The 25,832-nt window shown below is 36.8% G+C and overlaps 1 protein-coding gene across 6 annotated transcripts in view; it reads right to left on the reverse strand.

Annotated features, from left to right (window-relative positions):
- The window catches only part of pibf1 (progesterone immunomodulatory binding factor 1), a 159,550-nt gene that overhangs the window by 23,853 nt on the left and 109,865 nt on the right, over positions 1-25,832 (reverse strand). For all 6 annotated transcript variants that reach the window (XM_069890573.1, XM_069890572.1, XM_069890571.1 and 3 more), the window contains one exon: positions 4,206-4,308. In XM_069890573.1, the coding sequence (XP_069746674.1) occupies positions 4,206-4,308 (103 nt within the window). The remainder of the gene's footprint in view (positions 1-4,205; positions 4,309-25,832) is intronic.

The raw sequence follows: 25,832 nt of genomic DNA on the forward strand, positions 1-25,832 counted from the left end.
ATTCTGAAATGACAATTTACCCTGCTATTTTTTATCATCACTGAATGCAAAACATTTGTAATATAAAAAGGAACAACATTTACTTCTGAAAGCTATTCAAATGTAAAAGGAACAGTTGTTTTGATATGCTTTTATAAAGTATTAGGTGACATTTAAGTGACATGATACTAACAGAACCATTTTTTTTTTTAAACAAGGGATTATTTAGCTGCCAAACTGAAGAGGGCTTGGCTTTTTAAACACAACGATAAATACTCACAAGAAAAAAATCATGATAAATACACTACGAGATATCGGGATTCAGAATAATCAACCTCATGATCTTGCGAGAAAACATTATTGGTGGCCAAAATGACGAAAGGGTTAATTGTGATCTACATTACAACATTGCGTAGAACGTGCAATTAAAAATATATTCTTGCATCTAAGAAAGAAAACATTGTTGAGTATGTTTTTCTTGGGAGCTGGTGCATTCTTGCCTGTATTTGTCCCTGTAGCTTTTGCTGTTACCGCTTATGTTTACTAAAAAACCAGGACATTTCACGTTTTGTGAAGCATACATTACTTTTAGTGTACACAAGGTATACAAGCTGTGAGGCTTCATTTTAAAAAGTTAAAAATATATTTGAAAGCATCCTACTGTTCCTCAACTATCCCACCAAACTAGGTAACTCCTCCCTCATCCCTTTGTTGTCTCTCTTGTTTGCACATAATACACTGGTTTTACTTTGAATTATTTCACCCTCCATTTGAGGAATTTCTTCACTCAGAGGGTAATGAATATCTGAAATTCTCTACCCAAGAGAGCTGTAGATATTCCATCACTGAGTATACTTAAAAGAGAGAGATTTTTGTTTATTAACATAAGACCTTAACGAATGGCACAGCAGGTCAAGGAGGTGAATGCTTGATTTTAGTATGTGATTACAGGACACACAAGAGGAGAATAGGAAGAGTAGAGAATGATTTGAAAGTTTCAGTACAGTGAGTGGAAATGCATGCCTGAGTTTGGGGATAGATACATACATTAAAGCAGCGATGATCAAAAGGGACCTGGAGTCTCTCCCCCAACCCCAAAACACATTTAAGTAAAAGCCTGATTTTCTTTTTACCTCATGGAACAATTTTTTTTTTACATAGTTGGTAGTAGAGAAGTATGGAGAAACAAACAGTTGACTGTTTCACAGGGAAGGGGGCCCATAAACATTGACTAGAGTCCTTGGGTGGGGGAGGAGGCATAGCTGAAAAAAGGTTGAGAATCGCTGTATTAAAGTAAACTATTAGGCATAAGGGGTCCTTGTCCAATATTGAACTTAAAATATGAAAATAAAGTCAAAAAATGCTGGAAGCACTAAGCAGGTCAGGTAGCTTCCGCAGAAAGTGAACAGAGAAGAAGGGTCTTTTGCTGGAGACATTAACTCTGCTTCAAACGTTGAAAAAATGCATTAGGCACTTGAATTTCCAGGCTGTGGAGAGACTTGGGGTTCAAATAGATCATTTTTGCCTCTGTTCAGTGGCTTACCCTAAGATGTTACTCTATGACTCTTATTGGGCTTTGAATGAATATGCTTCCTGACTTTAGTAAATGAACAGATTCTCATTTCAAAATTATATCCAAAATAATTACCGTATTTTTTTCTCTTCTCCTTTAATTGTTAAAACAAAAGCTGCTCTTATCATAACAATCATCAACTTCTCCAACACAAAGTCACTAATTTAGCCCCATCTTGTGAATGGCTTCAGATTAATTATTGAAGTTAGCATAAACAGCTAAAACCCAAAACAGAAAATAACCCACAGCAAGGTTTTCATCTGCCCTATTCTTCAAGAGCCTGACAAATGCTATTTCACTGTCATCACAATCCATGTATTCAGATCAACTGTTTCTTTTTTTGGCTTGGCTTCGCGGACAAAGATTTATGCAGGGGTAATGTCCACATCAGCTGCAGGCTTGTTTGTGGCTGACAAGTCCGATGCAGGACAGGCAGACACGGTTGCAGGGGAAAATTGGTTGGTTGGGGTTGGGTTTTTCCCCCTTTGTCTTTTGTCAGTGAGGTGGGCTCTGCGGTCTTCTTCAAAGGAGGTTGCTGCCCGCCGAACTGTGAGGCGCCAAGATGCATGGTTTGAGGCGATATCAGCCCACTGCCAGTGGTCAATGTGGCAGGCACCAAGAGATTTCTTTAGGCAGTCCTTGTACCTCTTCTTTGGTGCACCTCTGTCACGGTGGCCAGTGGAGAGCTCGCCATATAACATGATCTTGGGAAGGCGATGGACCTCCATTCTGGAGACATGACCTGCCTAGCGCAGTTGGATCTTCAGCAGCGTGGATTCGATGCTGCCGGCCTCTGCCATCTCGAGTACTTCGATGTTAGGGATCGGAGACAATGCTGGTGGAAGCGTTCTGGGAGCCATAGGTGATGCCGGTAGAGGACCCATGATTCGGAGCCGAACAGGAGTGTGGGTATGACAACGGCTCTGTATACGCTAATCTTTGTGAGGTTTTTCAGATGGTTGTTTTTCCAGACTCTTTTGTGTAGTCTTCCAAAGGCGCTATTTGCCTTGGCGAGTCTGTTGTCTATCTCGTTGTCGATCCTTGAATCTGATGAAATGGTGCAGCCGAGATAGGTAAACTGGTTGACCGTTTTGAGTTTTGTGTGCCCGATGGAGATGTGGGGGGGCTGGTAGTCATGGTGGGGAGCTGGCTGATGGAGGACCTCAGTTTTCTTCAGGCTGACTTCCAGGCCAAACATTTTGGCAGTTTCCGCAAAACAGGACGTCAAGCGCTGAAGAGCTGGCTCTGAATGGGCAACTAAAGCGGCATCGTCTGCAAAGAGTAGTTCACGGACAAGTTTCTCTTGTGTCTTGGTGTGAGCTTGCAGGCGCCTCAGATTGAAGAGACTGCCATCCGTGCAGTACCGGATATAAACAGCGTCTTCATTGTTGAGGTCTTTCATGGCTTGTTTCAGCATCATGCTCATTGCTGTATCTGACCCGACCTTGTTGGTTTTCGTGCAGTTGGATAACCATGTTGAGGAACTTTGGGGGGCATGCAAGGCGCTCTAGTATTTTCCAAAGCCCTTTCCTGCTCACGGTGTCAATGGTTTTGGTGAGGTCAACAAAGGTGATGTAGAGTCCTTTGTTTTATTCTCTGCACTTTTCTTGGAGCTGTCTGAGGGCAAAGACCATGTCAGTAGTTCCTCTGTTTGCGCGAAAGCTGCACTGTGATTCTGGGAGAACATTTTCGGCGAGACTAGGTATTATTCTATTTAGGAGAATCCTAGCGAAGATTTTGCCTGCAATGGAGAGCAGCGTGATTCCCCTGTAGTTTGAGCAGTCTGATTTCTCACCTTTGTTTTTGTACAGGGTGAGGCAGGCAGAGGCCCCAGTCCGGGAATAAGCGAGGGGGAGGCGGAGGCCCCGGCCTCAGTTGAGTGAGGCAGGTGGTGGCCCCGGCCTCGGCAGAGCGAAGCAGGCGTAGGCCCCGGTCCAGGCAGAAAGAAGCAGGCGGTGGCCCCAGTCCGGGCACAGGGAAAGCAGCAGCGGCCCCGGCCCCCGTCTGGGCAGTATGGTCCGACCAAGGAGGGGAGGCAGACCCCTCCAGCCCGGGTAAGAAACCTGCATAGGAGAAGGCCACTCCGATATAAAACCTATGACCCAAGGACCTCGCTGCCATGTCCCAGCTTGCTTGGCCACGGCACACGAACCATGGGTGTAAAGGGTGGGGCCAGAACTGCGCACACTGCAATCCACCTAAAAGCTCCTTTGCGTAGGCCCAAGGACATGTCCACGTCCTCCCCCTCAAAAGATGCTCACAAACTCAAGCTAGCATGCTGGAACATCAGAACCATGTTAGACAAGGCTGACAGCCACCGACCTGAACGTCGGTCTGCCCTCATCGCACATGAACTCCTCAGACTTGACATCAACATAGCCGCTCTCAGTGAAGTCCGCCTTGCAGATGTAGGCAGCCTCCAAAATTTGCCAAAATGGCATGATTTGATTCATTTAAGCTAAATAACATGATTGACACATTTGTAAGCAAGTAGAAAATCATTCACCAAATCTTGCACACCAAGGACTTCCTGAACTAGGTGTGATTCAAATCTAACAATGCATATCCTCTAGTAGCTGCAGAAATAGTGAATACTAACTCACCTACCATAATGTAACTCGTAACAGAGATTCAGGTAAAAATTTGAATTTACCTCTTGACTTAATTCATCAGCACGGAGCTTGTGACAGTCTAGGTCTTTTCGAAGTAACGAATTTTGCTTTTCCATCTGTAACAATCTTCTTGCAAGATGAACACTACAAGAAAGGAAAGAAAATGGCAATTAATGGCTTCATAGTACACATGTCCAAATAAATTTGTAAAGTCTCATATGGGTTCCACACTAGCTATATCACAAAAGATAGACACAGAAAACCTCATGTGTGTAAATGCAAAATCGGCAATGTGCATCAAGACAAGCAAGAGATTAAACTTGCAGAATTAAATTGATTGGGAAGTCGTATTTCCCAGGATCAGTTCCATTATACAAAAAAACCTTGTACCTTGCTTAATCATGGAAGATTTCAGACATTTCTTTTGACCTTTGGGAGTGTTTTATTTGTTGTTCAGGATCAGGCACCATCAGCCACCCCAAATTGAAAAGACAGTGGCAAGCCACCTTGTAGGCCTGTTACAATCCTCCTGGTGTCACAGTGCTGTTGAAAAGTTTCAGGATTAATAATGAAGCCAGCACAGTGTGCAATGTGAAGATTGGGATGGGGGGGGGGGGGGGGGGGGGCAGTGGGGGGTGAAACCTTCAAGTAGTGGTGTTCTAAGTCATCTGCCACCCTTGCACTCTTTAAGGAGAGGCTGTGGGCTTGAGGTGCTTATCATATTGTCAATAGCAAATGGAGAGCATTTTGCCATTGAGCATTCTTTAAAAAAATCATTACACAGTTTAAATTATGAGACCTGAATTTAATTTTACCTGTTCATAATTGCTGCTTGGTAGGTTTAGCTTATAGTATGTTAAATCAAGTTATAATTTTTTCACAGCTCTTTGCAGAACATCTCCCTTCTAATCCCCAATTATCAACAATTCTAGTCCTGTTCTAACCAAGCTCATTGCTACCTTTAAGCTCATCTTTCAACTGTAGCTCTCACCTGAAAAATCCAAATCCAAAACACTCATTTTGTCTTTTCTCTTTAAAGAATAAATACATTCAGTCAGATTTTAGAAACTTAATTCTACTGTGTCAACAAGCATTTCTTTCTAAATGGAAATATAAGGGATTAAAAGCAACCAACTTTGTGATTGAGACTCAAATCAAACTCAGTAATAGCAATCTTGGTACAGTGAATGCAATCTAAACAAATCAGAGGGTTTTGTCATAATTTGGGAAATCTGCCATCAAACAAGGCACGCTGAGGCAACAATGTGATTGATATGTTATTGATGATACTGAGATCATGTATAATTTATGAAATTGCTTTGCACATGGTTAATTTACCAAAGCAGTTTGCTTTAGAGTCAGGAACAGACATGCAAAAGCCAAATACATATTTTAATATACATTGACATGCTACATTGACCATATCACTTATTTCCTTTTGTGTCAATATTCTGCAGAAATGGAGTATGCCACCAATAATTGCTGAAAAACATTAAAAAACCATTCTCGTGAGAATGAAGAACTTGCAAAAAAAAAGACAAAAAACAGCATTCTACATTTTGGTAGATCTTACCACAAACTTCAGGGCATACCTATTGCTCAATGCAAAAGTTCAATCCCTGACCTTTCACTGCAGCGGTCACTCTTTGACAAATGAACAAAGCCAGATCACAGGGAGATTTTGACATGACCAGAGTGGGGGGAGGGGCGGTGGGGCAGCACAGCAGTGCAACAGGACTGCTTTGAGACCATGGATTGAAGCTGTTTCATTTCGGTAGCAACCTACAGCAGTCTTGTTAACATCAGGGACTGGCTATATCAGAAAGATCAATGTGGATGTCACCGAGATCAACTAGGGCTAACTAGAAACCATGGTTGGATTCAGAATCCGGGCACATTTCACAGCTCAGGATGCTGACTTCAGGATAGGAGACAAGATGGCATTACGATCAGCCAATGTGGAACCCTCCTGTGCAATCCAGAAGGCAAAGTGCGGGTACTTACAGAAGATCCATAGACAGCTGTGCGCCACTGGCCACATGATACATATGCGGAAAGTGATCAAAGCTGTAACAGTCACAAGACAACTTTGTGAGTCAAAAACAACACCGCCTCCCTTCTGGACAGACATCTTCTATTCTTGGTTCGATGAGAAGCACAGGCTGACACCAGAGGAAGCTCGGTACCCACCTGGTGAACAGGCCCCTTGCAAGATAAGAACCCTATCCAAGGTGGACCCACAGAGGCAGCAGGACCAGACAACATACCTCATCAGGTACTGAAGGAAAACATAGATCAACAGATGGAGGTCCTTACAGACATCTTCAACACATCGCTGCAGCAGGAAAGAAATGGTATCACATGCATCTATTTCAATGTGAGAATTATTGTTGATAAGACGGATGATCTTAGAGCAAGGATTGCCACGTGGGATTATGACGTTGCTATTAGTGAGACTTGGTTGCAGTAGGGGCAGGATTAGCAGCTCAGTGTTCCATTGTTTCAGAAGGGATAGAGGGCAAGAAAGGAAAGGAGGAGGTGTGGCATTGGTTGTCAGAGAAAATATCACAGCTGTTCATAGACAAAACAGCACTGAGGACTTGTCTACAGAGGCCATATGAGTGGAGCTGAAGAACGAGAAGGGCCTGAGTACCCTAAAAGGGCTGTATTAGACCACCCAATAGTCCAAGAGATTTGGAGCAGCAAATCTCTAGGGAGATAGCAGACTGGTGTAAGAAACAAAGTTGTGATAGTGGATATTTTAACTTTCTACACATAGACTGGGACTCTCATATGGTAAAAGGACTGGATGGGTTGGAGTTTGTCAAATGTGCACAGGAATGTTTTCTACATCAATATGTACAGGCCCGAACAAGAGAAGATGCAATACTTGATCTTTTTAGGGAACCAGGCAGGTTAGGTGGCAGAAGTATGTGTAGGAGAGGATTTTGGTTCCAGTGACCATAATATCATCAGTTTCAAGTTCATTATGAAGAAGGCTAGGTCAGGTCCTCAAGATGAGGTTCTGAATTACAAAAAGGCCAATTTTGAGGAAGGATTTCAGAAAAGTCAATTGGAATAAGTTATTTTTTGGTAAGGATGCATCCAGCTGGTGGAAGGCCTTCAAGGATGAAATTCTGAGAGTGCAGAGATTGTATATTCCTATCAGGAATAAAGGCAACATTAACAAACATAGGGAACCTTGGTTTTCAAGGGATATTGGAGAGTTGGTTAAGAAAAGGAAGGGGCTATATTTGCAGTACAGACAATAAGGAGGAAATTAGCTACTTGTGAGTATAGAAAATGTAAGATAATGCTTAAGAAATTAGAAAAACAAAAAGAAGACATGAAGGAAAATAAAAAAGGGCTTCTACAAGTATATTAAAAAGGGAAAATAAGGAGCAAAATTGGACCCCTAGAAAATCAGAGTGGTCAACTCTGTGTGGAGCCTCGTGAAATGGGGCAGATCTTAAACAAATTTTTTTGGAATCGGTATTTACGCAGGAAACTGGTACAGTGAATAAGGATGGAAGGGAAACAAATAGAAGTGTCATGGAACATATGGAGTTTAAGGAGGAGGAGGTGCTTGCTGCCTTGCAACGAATAAAGGTGGACAAATCACCTGGACTAGATAAGATATTCTGGAGACAAGTGCTGAAATTGCAGGGTCCCTGGCGAATATATTCAAAATGTCCTTAGTTACTAGGGAGCTGCCAGAAGATTGGAGGGTGGCTCATGTTGTCCCGCTGTTTAAGGAGAACTCCAAGAGTAAACCAGGCAATTATAGGCTAGTGAACCTGACGTCAGTAGGATGTAAATTATTTGAAGGATTTCTGAGAGATATATAGTTATTTGGACGTCATCAGCTAATTAAGGTAAGTCATGTTTAACAAATCTTGTAGAGTTTTTTGAGGAAGTTACCAAGAAGGTTGATGAGGGAAAGGCTGTGGATGCTGTCTATATGGACTTTAGTTAGGCCTTTTACAAGGTTCCACACGAGAGGTTAGTTCAGAAGGTTAGGACACTAGGTATATGTAGAGAGTTTGCAAATTGGATTCGATATTGGCTTACTTGGTGGAAGAAAACAGAGTAGTGGTGGATGGTTGTTTCTCAGACTGGAGATCTGTGTCAAGTGGAGTGCTTTAGGGATCTGAGTTGGGACCATTATTGTTTGTTATTTATAAAAATGACCTAGATGATAAAGTGGTAAATTGGATCAGCAAGTTTGCTGATGACACAGATAGAAGGCATTGTGGACTGTGAGGAAGGTTTTCAAAGATTGCAGAGAGATCTGGACCAGCTGTGAAATTGGGCCAGTACATGGCTGATGGAATTTAGTGCAGATAAATATGAGGTGTTGCACTTTGGAAGAGCGAATCAGGGTAGGACATACACAGTAAATGGTAGGCCATTGAAGAGTGTGGAGGAGCAAAGAGATCTGGGAATACATATACATTGTTCCCTGAAGCTGGGATTGCATGTGGATAGGGTTGTAAAGAAAGCATTTGGCATCTTAGCCTTTATAAATCTAAGTATTGAGTATAGAAGTTGGAATGTTATGTTGAAGTTATTCAAGTCATCGGTGAGACCACATTTAGAATATTGTGTTCAGTTCTGGTCGCCCAGCAGCAGGAAAGATATCAATAATATTGAAAGAGTGTCGAGAAGATTTACTAAGATGTTGCTGGATCTTCAGGAGTTGAAGATTAAACGGGTTAGGATTATACTTCTTGGAATGAAGAAGTATGAGGGGTGATGGAGGTTTATAAGATTATGAGGGGTATAGACAGAGTAGACGTGAGTAGGATGTTTCCACTTAGATTAGGGGAGATAAATACGAGAGGTCATAGCTTTAGGCTGAAAGGAAAGAGGTATAAGGGGAACATTAGGGGAAAATGTTTCACTCAGAGAATGGTAGGAGTGTGGAATAAGGTGCCATCTGATGTAGTGAATACAGATTCAATCTTGAGTTTTAAAAAATAAATTGAATAAATACTTGGATGGGAGGGGTCTGGAGGGTTATGGAATGAAAGCGGTACAGCGGGACTAGCTACTTTTATTGGTCAGCACAGACCAGAAGGGTTGAATGGCCTATTTTTCTTTGTTGTAATGTTCTATGGTTCTATGAGAGGAAACTGCTTTTCCAAGAGAGTAGTGAATCTGTGTAATTTTCTGGCCAAGGAAGTAGTGGAAGTTGCTTCATCAATGTTCAAGACATAGACAGCTAAACTTTCACATAACAGGAGAATTACGATAAAAAGTAAGTGGAGCTGAGTCTATACCAAATTAGCCATTATCTTATTGAATGGTTCATCAGGCCCTTCGGACCAGATCTGATTTCTTTTCTTTTTTTTAAAAAATTTTTTATTTTTCACACCATAAATCACATTAGCCATGATACACACTTTTTCCTTTTCACACATATACAGTGACTTTTTCTCCCCCCCCCTCCTCCCAACCCTCCCAACCCACCCCCCCCACCCCCCCCCCCCCCATCCATTTAAGGTATACAATCTAGGATAAATTAAACCAGTCAGACAATGTTGTCACTCAACAAAAATACACCAGAAATTCTACTGAGTCCATTCTTTTCTTTCCTTCTCCTTCCATCAACTTAGGTAATGATTGTCCCCGGTAGGTTTTCGCTATTGTATTTAATGTAAGGCTCCCATATTTGTTTGAATATTTCAATATTATTTCTTAAACTATATGTTATTTTTTCCAATGGAATACATTTATTCATTTCTATATACCATTGTTGTATTTTCAAATTATCTTCCAATTTCCAGTTTGACATAATACATTTTTTTGCTACGGCTAGAGCTTTTTAACAAATCCTTTTTGTGCATCCTCCAAATCAATTCCAAATTCTTTGTTTTTTATGTTACTTAGGAGAAAGATCTCTGGATTCTTTGGTATATTGTTTTCTGTTATTTTATTTAATATCTGATTGAGATCTTCCCAAAATTTTTCTACTTTCTCACATGTCCAGATTGCATGAATTGTTGTTCCCATTTCTTTTTTACATCGAAAACATCTATCAGATACTGTTGGGTCCCAGTTATTTAACTTTTGAGGTGTAATGTATAGTCTGTGTATCCAGTTATATTGTATCATATGTAGCCTCGTATTTATTGTATTTCTCATCGTTCCAGAACATAATTTCTCCCATGTTTCCTTTTTTATCTTTATATTTAAATCTTGTTCCCATTTTTGTTTAGTTTTACCATTTGTTTCCTCATTCTCCTTTTCTTGCAGTTTAATATACATACTTGTTATAAATCTTTTGATTATCATTGTATCTGTAATCACATATTCAAGGTTACTTGCCTCTGGCAAACTCAAACTGCATCCTAATTTATCCTTCAAGTAGGATCTCAATTGGTAATATGCCAGCGCTGTATCTTGAGTTATATTGTACTTATCTTTCATTTGTTCAAAGGATAAGAATCTATTTCCTGAAAAACAATTTTCTATTCTTTTAATCCCTTTTTTTTCCCATTCTCTAAAGGAAAGGTTATCTATTGTAAAAGGGAGTAACTTGTTTTGCGTCAATATTAGTTTTGGTAATTGATAATTTGTTTTATTTCTTTCTACATGAATCTTCTTCCAAATATTGAGGAGATGATGTAATACTGGAGAACTTCTATGTTGTACCAATTTTTCATCCCATTTATATAATATGTGTTCAGGTATCTTTTCCCCTATTTTATCTAATTCTAATCTCGTCCAGTCTGGTTTTTCCCTTGTTTGATAAAAATCTGATAGGTATCTTAATTGCGCGGCTCTATAATAATTTTTAAAGTTTGGCAGTTGTAAGCCTCCTTGTTTATACCATTCTGTTAATTTATCTAGTGCTATCCTCGGTTTCCCCCCTCTCCATAAAAATTTCCTTATTATTTTCTTTAACTCCTTGAAGAATTTTTCTGTCAGTTGTATTGGCAATGCCTGAAATAAGTATAATATCCTTGGAAAAATGTTCATTTTAATACAGTTTATCCTTCCTATTAATGTTAGTGGTAAATCTTTCCAATGCTCTAAATCGTCCTGTAATTTTTTCATTAGTGGATAATAATTGAGTTTATATAGTTGGCCGAGATTTTTGTTTATTTGTACACCTAGGTATCTTATTGCCTGCATTTGCCATCTAAATGGAGATTCCTTCTTAAATTTTGAGAAATCCGCATTATTCATAGGCATTGCTTCACTTTTATTTACGTTTATCTTGTAACCCGACACTTCTCCATATTCCTTCAATTTCTTATATAATTCTTTTATTGATAGTTCTGGTTCTGTTAAGTACACTATAACATCATCTGCAAATAGACTGATTTTATATTCCTTGTCTTTTATTTTTATTCCTTTTATATTATTATCTATTCTTATCAATTCTGCTAGTGGTTTTATAGCTAACGCAAACAATAAAGGTGATAGTGGGCATCCCTGCCGCGTTGACCTGCTTAAGTTAAATTGCTTTGATACATGTCCATTTACTGTCACTTTCGCTAACGGTCCCTTATATAATGCTTTAATCCAATTAATATACTTCTCCGGTAAACTGAATTTTTGCAATACTTTGAACAAATAATTCCATTCTACTCTGTCAAAGGCCTTCTCTGCGTCTAAAGCAACTGCTACTGTAGGTGCTTTATTTCCTTCTACTGCATGAATTAAGTTAATAAATTTACAAATATTGTCTGTTGTGCGTCTTTTTTTGATAAATCCAGTTTGGTCTAAATTTACCATTTTCGGTACATGCTCTGCTAATCTGTTTGCTAATAGTTTAGCTATTATCTTATAATCTGTGTTTAGTAAAGATATTGGTCTATATGACGCTGGTGAGAGTGGATCTTTTCCTTGCTTTAGTATTACTGTAATTATTGCTGTTTTACATGAATCTGGTAAGCTTTGTGTTTCATCAATCTGGTTGATTACATCCAGGAGGCGCGGAATTAATAAGTCTTTAAATGTTTTGTAGAATTCTATTGGGAATCCATCCTCTCCTGGTGTCTTATTATTTGGTAATTTTTTTATTATCTCTTGTATTTCTACTATTCCAAATGGCTCTGTTAATTTATTTTGTTCCTCTATTTGTAGTTTTGGTAGTTCAATTTTAGTCAGAAATTCATCTATTTTCCCTTCGTTTTCAGTTCGGTATAATTGTTCATAGAATTCTCTAAAGTTTTCCTTAATTTCTTTTGGATTATATGTAATTTGTTTGTCTTTTTTCCTTGATGCCAATACCATTTTCTTAGCTTGTTCTGTCTTAAGCTGCCATGCTAGGGTTTTGTGCGTTTTTTCACCCAGTTCATAATATTTCTGTTTTGTCTTCATTATATTCTTCTCCACCTTATATGTTTGTAGTGTTTCATATTTTATTTTTTTATCCGCCAATTCTCTTCTTTTAGTTGTATCTTCCTTCATTGCTAATTTTTTTTCTATATTTACTATTTCCCTTTCCAACTGTTCTGTTTCCTGATTATAGTCCTTCTTCATCTTGGTTACATAACTTATTATTTGCCCTCTAATGAATGCTTTCATTGCATTCCATAGTATAAACTTATCTTCCACTGATTCCGTATTTATTTCAAAATACATTTTTATTTGTTTTTCAATAAATTCTCTAAAATCCTGCCTTTTAAGTAACATGGGGTTTAATCTCCATCTATACATTCTTGGAGGGATGTCCTCTAGCTTTACTGTCAATATTAAGGGTGAATGGTCCGATAGTATTCTAGCTTTATATTCTGTTTTTCTTACTCTATCTTGCATACTAGCTGATAACAAAAATAGGTCTATTCTTGAGTATGTTTTATGTCTAGCCGAGTAATATGAATATTCCTTTTCTTTTGGGTGTTGTTTCCTCCATATATCCAAAAGTTTCATTTCTTCCATTGATTTAATTATAAATTTGGTTACTTTGTTCTTTCTGTTAATTTTTTTCCCAGTTTTATCCATATTTGAATCCAAATTCAGGTTGAAATCCCCTCCAATTAATATGTTCCCTTGCGTATTTGCTACCTTCAAAAAGATATCTTGCATAAACTTTTGATCTTCTTCGTTAGGTGAATATACATTGAGTAGATTCCAAAACTCCGAATATATCTGACATTTTATCATTACATATCTCCCTGCTGGATCTATTATTTCCTCTTCTATTTTAAATGGCACATTTTTACTAATTAATATAGCCACTCCTCTTGCTTTTGAATTATACGATGCTGCTGTTACATGTCCTACCCAATCTCTCTTTAATTTCTTGTGCTATATCAATTTTTTCTTTTTTCAGTAAATTTAGCAGTTTCTTCCTTTTAATTTGGTTATGTATTCCATTAATATTTAAAGTCATATAGTTCAACGTAGCCATTTTATACTTCGTTTATCTTCCCTTTCCGTTTTTCCATCATTACCTTTCCTCCTTTTCCATTTCTGTTTTCTTATTTTAAACCCTTTATAAGACAACATTCCTAAAACATCAAACATTTTCCTTATACTCCTATTTAAAACTTCTTTAGCCCCAGTCTCCCCTTCCCCTCCTGAGTTGTCCTTTATCCCTTGTCGGACAACCACATCTCCCCTCTCCATTTGGGTTTGCGAATTCACTCGCAAGCATCAGCTGATTTTGCAGTGACCGCAACTCCTCCCCACCCAGCCCCCCCAGAAAAGATTTAACTTTTCATATGTCACAAAGGTCACTCTTTTAGTTCCCTCCTTATTCCCTCTATTCCATTTCCTTCCCTTATTAATTCTTGTCTATACTATCTATATTTTCCTCTAAATATGGATACATTCACGTATGCACATTATACATATACACACTTATACCTCTTTACCCACATACATATAAATCGTGGTCATTTTTAGTCTCATTACACGTCTTCATCCCTCAGTCTATTTTGTAATTGTTCTGCAAATTTTCGTGCTTCTTCTGGATCCGAGAATAGTCTGTTTTGTTGTCCTGGAATAAATATTTTCAATACCGCTGGATGCTTTAGTATAAATTTATACCCTTTCTTCCATAAAATCGCCTTTGCTGTATTGAACTCCTTTCTCTTCTTTAGGAGTTCAAAACTTATATCTGGATAAATGAAGATTTTTTGCCCTTTGTACTCCAGTGGCTTGTTGCCCTCTCTTACTTTTTCCATTGTCTTCTCCAGTATCTTTTCTCTTGTAGTATATCTTAGGAATTTTACTAAAATAGATCTTGGTTTTTGTTGTGGTTGTGGTTTAAAGGCCGATGCTCTATGTGCCCTTTCTATTTCCATTTCTTGCTGTAGTTCTGGACATCCTAGGATCCTAGGGATCCAATCTTTTATAAATTCTCTCATATTCTTGCCTTCTTCATCTTCCTTAAGGCCCACTATCTTTATGTTATTTCTTCTGTTATAATTTTCCATTATATCTATTTTCTGAGCTAACAGTTCTTGTGTCTCTATAACTTTTTTATTAGATTCCTCTAATTTCTTTTTTAAGTCCTCTACCTCCATTTCTACTGCTGCTTCCCGCTCTTCCATCTTGTCCATTTTCTTTCCCATTTCTGTTAAGGTCATATCTATTTTATTCATTTTCTCTTCTGTGTTGTTTATTCTTCTTCTTAAATCATTAAATTCCTGTGTTTGCCATTCTTTAAATGACTCCATGTATGCTTTAATAAGAGAAAGTATATCCTTTATCTTGCCTTTCCCTTCTTCTTCTATTTCACTGTACTCTTCCTCTTCCTCTTCCTCTGGGTTGGCCACCTGTTGTTTCTTTGTTGCCCTTTTCTTCTCTTCTTTCTTGTTTTCATTGTCTTCTGTGTTCTCTTCTTGCTGCAGGTGTTCTGCAGCTGTCGTTGCCGGCTGTGGAGATCGACTCCCCAGCTGGTCACCCCTCCCGTCGGTGTGTTTTTTTTCATGCGCGGTTGCGCACTTTTACTCGGCTCAACGAGCCATTTTTGTAGTCCACTTTCTACCGACCTGAGGGAGCGGGTTTCTCTCTCCACCGCGGGCCTCTTCGAACAGGTAAGGCCTTCTCCTTCCTCCTCCGTTGTCTTCTCTTCCTCTCTTCTTACCGTTGATTTCGATTTTTCCTTTTTTGTCGCCATCTTCTTTCCACCTTTATACTCACTTTTCTTTAACTTTTATTTCTGTGCCTTTATGTTTTCCTTTGTTTTTTCCGACTTTTCTGGAGAGGGCTGGAGTTCACCGTCCGGCCACTACTCCATCACGTGACTCCCCCGACCAGATCTGATTTCTTATGTCCTTATCAACATCTGTTACAGTACATGGTGCTAAAAGGAGGGGTTCTTCTTCCTCAAAAGATTCTATGGGCTTTTTTTAGCAGGCTTTTGGGGTTTCCCAGTTTACATTTCCGTCAGGGCAGAGATATTGCATGTGTTTTTTAAAGGGGAAAGATCTTGGTTTTATTTAAACAATCAAAAAAGTTTTATTGTTAAACAATATTTGTTTAAAAATCGATATGGATAGAACATTAAAATTTATTAGTCTTAATGTTAATGGGATAAATGGGAGGTGAAAAGGAATGGGTCTTGGCACACCTAAAAAAAATTAAAGGCAGATGTAGTCTTTCTACAAGAAACACATTTTACCAAATCGGAACATGCTAAATTAAAAAGCAGATGGGTAGGACAAGTAATATTGTCTTCATTTGGCTCAAAAGCAAGAGTAGCAATTTTAATGAATAAAAATATACCAATACTAATAGAAGAGACATTGACCAAGCCAGAAGATTTGTAGTGGCTCATTGTAAAATTTATGCATAATCATGGACTTTTATGAATATCTATGTACCAAATTATGTCGTTGAAGGCTTAATGAAGGTATCATTTAAAAACAGCAGAGGGAAGACAAAATATGCTGGTTGGAGGAGACTTCAATTTCAATCTAGATCCAATACTGGGTAAATCAGCCAGAACAGTAACAAAGGCAAAAGCTGCAAAAACGACACTATCATTTATGAAGGATTTAAATTTGATTGATATATGGAGGCAGCTTAACCCTGTAGAAAGAGACTATTCATTCTACTCAAGGGTATACGACTCACATACAAAGAATAATTTGTTTTTAATGTTTGCCCAGTTAAAGAGTGATAAAAATGGAATATTTGGTGATGCTTTTATCAGATCATTTGCCATTAACTATCGTGATAATAGAAAAACAAAAAAGTGTGTATTGATGGCATCTCAATGCCACACTATTGAAAAGTAAGGAGTTTTGTGAGTTTATTAAGAGACCGATATGATTATTTTGCGAAACTAATCTTTCTTCTACTAATAATAGCTTTTTAATATAAGATACACTTAAAGCTTATCTAAGAGGACAAATTATTTCTTATAGAATAAAAATATGCTATAGAGTTAGATGGTTAAGAGAAAGTCAAAACAAAATTGGAAAAAGAATATCAGAGAACAGGGTCTCAAGAAAAATATAGATTATTAGAGAATAACAAACTGAAATATAAAACATTAGAAACGTATAGAACAGAAAAAAATCTACATTAAAAACAAACAAAAATATTATGAATTAGGAGAATGGGCACAAAGTTTTAGCTTGCCAGGTAAAGGTAGAGGAGTCATCTAGAATGATAAATGCAATAAAAACAGAGGCAAATATTATAAAATATAGTCATAAAGAAATAAATAATATTTTAGACCATATTATATGACACTATAGAAATCAGAATTTTTAGGTGATTAAAATGAGACAGACAAATTTTTAACAAATGCTTAACTTCCAAAATTAGAAGATAGAGAACGAGTTGATTTAGATGCCCCTTTCACAAGAGAAGAAATTGAGAAAGCTTTGGGTACTTTACAAGCTAACAAATCTCTGGGGGAGGATGGGTTTCCTCCCAAATTCTATAGACAATTTAAAGATTTACTGATGCCTTAAATGATAGATGTATTCAACTGGGTAGTGGAGACCCAGACCCTCCCATAATCTTTCTCAACTGCTAATAATTACAGTGCTACCAAAGAAAAGTAGAGACTGATTAAAAACTTCACTATATAGGAAGACATACTTCAAAAGGTTAACATAAACTATTTAATAAATATGAAAAAAATCCGTTGAATCTGCATAACTATCTCCTTAGATGCAGAAAAAGCATTCGACCAATTAGAATGGTCTTTTCTATTTAAAACATTGGAAAAATTTGGTATATGCGGAAAATTTATAAATTGGATAAGAACTCTATCGTAAACCACAAACCAAAATTATAACTAATAACCAGATGTCAGCAGTGTTTCCCTTGAATAGATCGAATTGACAGGGGTGTCCTCTGTCCTCAGTGCTTTTTATCCTAGCTATCGAGTCACTGGCAGAGATTACAAGGAGAGATCTGGACATTAAGGGATTCAAAATTGGACAGGAAGAACATAAAATTAGCTTATTTGCTGATGATGCACTATTATATATGTTTGACCTTGCTGAATCCTTGATAAAATTGCAAACAATATTAGAAAAATATGGAAGAGTATCAGGTTATAAAATAAATATGGACAAGAGTGAGATAATGCCATTGAAGAATTTTGATTATGAAAGATATCAGAAAGGTAGTAGAATTAAATGGAAGACAGATGGAATCAAATATTTAATAATTTATAAAACTTGTATAAATTTAATTAGACTCCATTTTTGGAAAAAAAAAGACAAAGATTCACAGAAATGGAAAGACTTGCCAATTTCTTCAGTGGAAAGAGTACATTGTATTAAAATGAAGGGCATGTCAAGATTACAGTATCTTTTACAATCGTTGCCTATTGCACTACCTAAAATTTTCTTTAAATTATTGAATAATTACATAAAACATTCCTATAGAGTAGCAAACTGCCGAGCATTTCATTGGAAAAGCTAACATGGGATTATAAACTGGAAGGATTTAGGCTTCTGGATTTTAAGAAGTACAGGTACACAATCTTTTATCCGGAACCCTTGGGGGACAGTGTGTTCTAAATTTCGGAATTTTTCCGGATTTCAGAACAAAAGCCAGCTGCCCCAGATTTAAGCCCACCCGAATTGTGCTGCCGTATTCACCCCCTTCCAGTCACGCTGGCGTCTCTCTCCGCCTCACCCACCCAAGTCGCACTGCCACCTGCCCCCGCCCACCCGAGTCACACTGAGTATCTCTCCTCCCCCTCTGGCCCACTGAAGTCATGCTGCCTTCTCTCTCTTCTCCCCCACCCACCCGCCCGAGTTGCACTGACGTCTCTCTCTATGTACCAGCATCAGGAAAAAAAATGCCGGTTTTTGGAGCTTTCCGGAAAGAAGGATTGTGCAGCCACATTACTTATCAGCACAAGCAAGATTTTTTATCATTCTTCTTTGAAGAAGACAGTCCCCCCTCTTGGATCTGAATGGGAGTGAATTCAATAAAAGATGAGACGTCGAAGGACTTTAAATACAAGTGGAATGTTAAGAATAAAAAAGACAGACAGCCCCACATTAATACATATGATGAGAATATGGCAAGAAATAAATGAATGTATTGGAAAAAAAGTAGATTTATCACTAAGAAGATCATTATGTATGAATCGGGGTAACAAAATATTGAATTCATGGTATGATAAAGGAATTAGATATATTGATGATTGTTACGTGGAGGAATGTCTTAAGTCTTTTGAACAATTAAGAAATAAATACAGAGTAGCTAATGGGACTTTCTTTTGTTTTCTCCAGCTAAGATCATTCCTAAGAGAAAGATGGAGGTCAAATTAGTGAAATGGAATGAATGATTTGGCTGGGGAATACACAAAAGTTTATAACTAAGATGTACTATGCTCTCCAGAATGAAATTACAAAACTAGGTTTACAGAGATCAAGAAATGGGAATCGAATCTAGGTGTAGCAATAATGGAAAGATGTTGATGTAATTGGTATTTGGATAGCATGACATCAATTATAAATTTAAAATACAGATTAGTGCAATATAATTTCCTACACCAATTATATCTCACACCACAGAATTTGCATCAATCAAAATCTGAAATATCAGAGATGCGTTTTAGATGTGGACAGAAATAGGAACTATTTTACATGCTACATGGTCATGTGTGAAGGTGAGATCTTTCTGGCAGGATATTACTGAAATATTAACAAAGGAACTTCATCTTTTGGGTAACTTTATTGAAATAAGCAATAAACTAACTAAATTCCAAATTTCATTTGTTAAAATAGCCTTAGCAGTTGTCAAGAAATGTATTGTAATTACTTGGAAATCTGACTGCCCTCTTCATATTGCACGATGGACTGCTGAGATGAATAGTTGAATACTTACAGAAAAAAAATTACATAAAGAACAAAAATGACATATTTACAAGATAAATATTTGGATTATAAAGGGGGGGGCGCAATAATAATAACTACAATAATAAAAAGAACAATAAATGCTGCTATAGTATGTGCAAATGACTTCCCCATTAAGAACAGCTTTTATGGTCAACATAAATGTGAGCCCTGACAGTTTATCAAAAAGTGGGGGGTGGGTTGTTTTGTTTGTTTTTTGTAAGAAAAAGTTTCAAAATACATACTTACAGGAGGATGTACTATGTATATTTTTAAAAATCTGTTGGTAGTATAAATGGTGGGAAACTATAATTTTTAGCAATGAACTTTAGCCTTGTCATCAATGCATAAATTCAATATTATATCACCTTATTAGTTGGTTAGAACAATGATATCATGTTTTTTTTAATATTTTATTTAAAAATTTCAAATCACAATACATTTCAATTAATAATGAATTATATAAAAGTAAATGTATGTGGTATAACTTAATCCTTCCCTCCCTCCGTACCAAACCGCTCCCTCCCCAGTACCCATAAAAAAGAAAAGGAGATTATCAAATAGATATACAAATTCAAATCAACTGCCATGAAATAGAGAATCACCAGGATGAGGTATTGAGAGCTTAAATTTTCAATCCCACATGTTATAGATATGGGATCCATATATTTTTTTAAAAGTGGTATTTATCACGTAAACGATGTTATTTTTTCAAGAGGAATACAAGATTTCATTTCAGTATGTCATCTCTCCATCCCCAAATCCATATCAGACTTCCAAGTAATAGCTACACATTTTCTTGAAACAGCTTAAGCTAATCGTAAAAATTCAATTTGATACATAGTTAACCTTAATTTTAAACTAAACATCTTAATATTTCCTAACAAAAATAACATTGGTTCCAATAGAAGTTTAACCTTTAATATTTTATCCAAAAATACTTTAATTTGTATCCAAAATGACTTTAGTACACTTCCAAGTCAAATGAAAAAAAAGAACCTATCTCTTTATCCCATTTAAAGCATAACTCTGAAGATATTAAATCTTTTTTTTAATTTTTGAGGTGTTAAATCTAATTAATGCTGAAAATTATACTGTACTAATCTATATCTTACATTAACAATTTTAGTCATGTTATCTTTACATAACATTGTCCAATCATTTTGATCTATTGTTCTACCTAAATCAGTTTCCCTCTTTAATCTTGATTTATGAATATCTGATCTGGACAGTTTCCTTTGAAGTAACTTATTCATTTCTGAAAAAAAATATTTATACCTCCTTTTGTAAACAAACTGTCTAGGTAATCTTAAACTTTGATCTAATTTATCAATTAAAAAGGCTTTAACTTGATAATAACAAAAAAAAAGTAATATTTGGAACATTATATTTTTCTTTCATTCGTTGAAAAGAAATAAAATAACCAGCTTCAAAACAATTTTCTATTGTGTTAATCCCCATTTGATTCCATATCTTTAAAAAATGATTATTAACAGTAAAAAGAGTTTATTTTAATATAAAGGTTTTATGCAAAATCATACCTTTTCCACCTATCTCATAATCTATTTTATTCATAATTCAATTAAATGTTTCAGTATAGATAGACCCTGATTACCAATTAATAATTTAGTATTCCATTTATAAATAAATTCTTGTGTAGATTTTTCATTTATTTTAATTAATTCAATCTAAGTCCACATTAAAGATTCCATTAATACATTTCAACTGAGTAGCTTTATAATAATTTTGAAAATGTAGAAGTTATAAACCTCCTAATTCAAATTTCCAAGTTAATTTCTCCAAGCATACTCTTACCATTTTCTCTTTCCACAAAAATTTCATAATTATTAAATCTAAAATCCTTAAAAATTTGAAGTATAATACAAGGAATAAATTGAAAAAGATATTGAAACCTTGGAAAAATATTCATTTAAATACAATTCACTCTACCTATTCAAGTTATAGGTAAAACATTCCAACTATTAAAATCCTTTCATTTTATTAAATAATGGTAAATAATTCAAATTGTATAAATTATCCAAAATTTTAAAATCAATTTTAATACCTAAATATGTAATTCCATTAATGACCACCTAAATTGAATATTCTTTTTACATTGACTATGATCACCCTCAACCAAAGGCATAATTTCACTTTTATCACAATTAATTTTATAATCTGATATTTCACGTATTCTTTTAATCCCGTATACAATGAATGCAAATCATTTTCAGGAAGTTATATAAATTAAAACATCAGCAAATAAATTAATCTTAAATTAATCAGTATTAACTTTAATTCCTTGAATACTAATATCTTATCTTATTAATTGTGCTAAAGGTTCAATAGCTAAAACAAATAAAACTGGAGACAAAGGACATCCTTGTCTAGTTGATCTAGTTAATAAAAAGGCAGAAGTTATTTGTCCATTTGTCACCACTTTAGCGGAAGAGCATAAAGTTTTAAACCAATTAATAAACACTGATCCAAATTTTAATAATACCTTAAATAAAAAAACTCCATTCTAATCTATCAAATGCCTTTTCAGCATCTAATGATAAATCAGATTTTGTCTGTGAAATATGAATTAAACTATTAACAGCAATATTATATGCAGAATGCATATAATATTATATGCTTGACGTCCTGTTTTGCGGAAACTGCCAAAATGTTTGGCCTGGAAGTCAGCCTGAAGAAAACTGAGGTCCTCCATCAGCCAGCTCCCCACCATGACTACCAGCCCCCCCCACATCTCCATCGGGCACACAAAACTCAAAACGGTCAACCAGTTTACCTATCTCGGCTGCACCATTTCATCAAATGCAAGGATCGACAACGAGATAGACAACAGACTCGCCAAGGAAAATAGCGCCTTTGGAAGACTACACAAAAGAGTCTGGAAAAACAACCAACTGAAAAACCTCACAAAGATAAGCGTATACAGAGCCGTTGTCATACCCACACTCCTGTTCGGCTCCGAATCATGGGTCCTCTACCGGCATCACCTATGGCTCCTAGAACGCTTCCACCAGCGTTGTCTCCGCTCCATCCTCAACATTCATTGGAGCGCTTTCATCCCTAACGTCGAAGTACTCGAGATGGCAGAGGTCGACAGCATCGAGTCCACACTGCTGAAGATCCAGCTGCGCTGGGTGGGTCACGTCTCCAGATTGGAGGACCATCGCCTTCCCAAGATCGTGTTATATGGCGAGCTCTCCACTGGCCACCGTGACAGAGGTGCACCAAAGAAAAGATACAAGGACTGCCTAAAGAAATCTCTTGGTGCCTGCCACATTGACCACCGCCAGTGGGCTGATATCGCCTCAAACCGTGCATCTTGGCGCCTCACAGTTCGGCGGGCAGCAACCTCCTTTGAAGAAGACCGCAGAGCCCACCTCACTGACAAAAGGCAAAGGAGGAAAAACCCAACACCCAACCAACCAATTTTCTCCTGCAACCGCTGCAACCGTGTCTGCCTGACCCGCATCAGACTTGTCAGCCACAAACGAGCCTGCAGCTGACGTGGACATTTACCCCCTCCATAAATCTTCGTCCGCGAAGCCAAGCCAAAGAAGAAGAAGAAATATGCAAAATACCATTTTTAAACAAATCAAGATTGATCTAAATGAATTAAATTTGTCAGATATTTAGTCAACCTATTTGCCAAAACTTTAGCTACAATTTTATAATCAACATTTAATGATTCAGTCTTTAACAAATCTTTATCTTCGTTAGGTATTACTGTTATAATTGCATTAGAAAAAAGACTCTGGTAATGGAGGTATTAACAAATCTTTATATATTTATAAAATTCATTTGAAGAACCATCTTCAATTGGAGACTTACCATTTTGCATAGTATTAAGAGGATTAATAACTTTTTAAACTGTAAATGGAGAATCTAAATCTTCACGATCTTAGTAATTTAAAGAAGGAAGATGAACTTCAGATTAAAAAAAGCTCAGGAATCCATCTCTGGAAAAACTGTACTGGATAGGGCCTTCAAAATCTTCAGGAAGCCCAATAATTTTTACATTATTCCTATGACTTTGATTCTCTAATAAATCAATTTTCTGTAAAATATCCGTCCTTTGAACTTCCCAAACTGTAAGAGTCTTCCATTTTATTAACTGTACCTTTATATTGTCCTACATCAAGGTGACAGTCTTAAAACTCCTCAATTTTCTGAACTTTGACTTTAATCTTATCCACAGCTTTAGCATACTTTGCCATATCAGCTTTAATAGTAGTCATTTCATCTTTAATATATTCAAATTGTTTATTAAATTCAGCCTTAACTAAAACAAATTGTTCATTCATTTGAATAGTCAGTAATTTAATTTGTTTCAAAATTATAGTAAATTGATTTAAAGGATCTACGGATTGTGGGGTAATTTGAGAGGTTTTAAATTGACCTTCTTGCATAACTTGTATATATTGGGGCCTGTGTCCACAATATACCAATTCCTCTCCCTTCAATTCTGGTAAAGGTTCCTCTTCTTCCATTCTTATTTCTTCTTCCTCTATTGATGAGATAGTCTGTTTAATTCTGCTATTGTCCTTTTGCTTTGCCCTAGTCTGACTAACGAGACAAGCCAGCATGGGATCAGCATGGGACCATGGGATCCATGGTCTAGTATACAATTGCTCCTGTGATTTCGGTTCAGGAACTCTCTTCCTCACTCCAGGGCCATCTTCACTGGCTCCCCAGGGAAGTGACGCTAGGGTAACATGGACTTTAGCCATTGTCTGTCTGTTCGTCCTCAGAGGGAGAAAGTCAGCAGGATCAATCACTAAGGTAGGCTCTGTTTCTTCAATCATACTAACCTCTTTAATAGTCGTGTTTTTTGTAGCTTGTGCTTTTGATTTTTTCATAGCCATTATAAATATGATTTAAGACAAGTTTTCGTATCACTAATTTCATAGGAAAGTTTTTCCATTCAGGTTTTAATTAATTCTGCCAGGAGAGGCGTATTTTCACGTCTCCAACCTATGCCATCACGCCACGCCCCTCCAATGATATCATGGTTGAAAAGTCTGGGGATTTCACAGCAATCTTCTTGCATCGATAAGATTATGATCTCATCGACAGCAATACAAAAAGGAGTTGATGGCTCAAAGCTGGGAAAAATCAGAGATGAGCATTTTTATTGTCAAAAAGCTAGTTATTTTCCCATCTTAGTTCTTATATTATCAAGTTTCAGTTCTGTAAAACAGCAAATCTTAGTTTTGTTGGTACTTTATGAAACATGCCATCTTAGGTACTCCTGAGGCCTATATATCCTCTTCTAAACAGTAATTTTCAACTACATACTGTTAGGTCTGCTTTGTTCATGAATGAGTGAGACAAACACCAGGCTGAGTCGAAATCAGGGTTCTTTGTTCTTTATTACCGGATTGTAACACTTGCGACTAAACATGTTAGTCGGAGAATGCATTCTGCCGTTATCAGCAAAATGGTGATTTTTTATACCCTTGGATACATGCTTAGAACATCATCATATCATTACTTGTCCAATGACTAAAACTGTTGCTATCCTTTCCCTGCTAGCTTCCTGCCTCTCAATCCATCAATGTCTCTCTTATCTTGTAAGTACAAGGATGCATTCACATCTTGTTACTGCCCCGTACATTCCCATCTCATGATGTTTTACCTAACAGGAGTACAAGGACACCTCCCCTTCTTGTTACTGCCCTGTACAGGGTAACTCCCTACACATTCCCATCTCATGATGTTTTACCTTACAATACCAACATAACATGTCAAATTAGCAATCTTACTGAAATATTCCTGACATGCAAGTAGGAATAGCAATAGAACTTAAAAATATAAATGTAAACTTTATGCTTTAAACTACTCGACAATAACACTCCTTGAGGATTGTTTCCATGTGATTAATATAACTTAAGTAATTTGAGTGACATATATTAATATAATTCTGACAAAATTATTAGCGTCCTCCAGAAATGGACAAAGACACTCTTTTTCCTTTATTTGCCCCTGTGCTTCAGTTTTAAATTTGCAATCAAACAATTTACATGTAATGAAAGTGCACATTCCAGATGTTATTCAACAATATTCGCATATATTTTGGTTTGACCACGTATAAATCACAACACTTTTTATACGTAGTCCCCAACACTTCAGGGCACCATAATGTTTGGGGCATTTGGCTTCAAAGGTGTTTGTGAGTACTAAGGGTCGTTTAATTGCTTCATTAGTGCAGGAATAAGAAAGCTAGGATTGCTTCTAAACTTTTGATCACCATTTGAGTCTGCAGTTGCCATTTTTCGACACAAAGACGAGAGTTGTGCAAATGAAATTCAAAGAAGCCATTATGAGGCTGAAAAACAAGAATAGAATAATAACAAAGATCAGCCAAGCCTT

Source organism: Narcine bancroftii, chromosome 7 (genome assembly GCF_036971445.1).
Source record: "Narcine bancroftii isolate sNarBan1 chromosome 7, sNarBan1.hap1, whole genome shotgun sequence".
NCBI lineage: Eukaryota > Metazoa > Chordata > Chondrichthyes > Torpediniformes > Narcinidae > Narcine > Narcine bancroftii.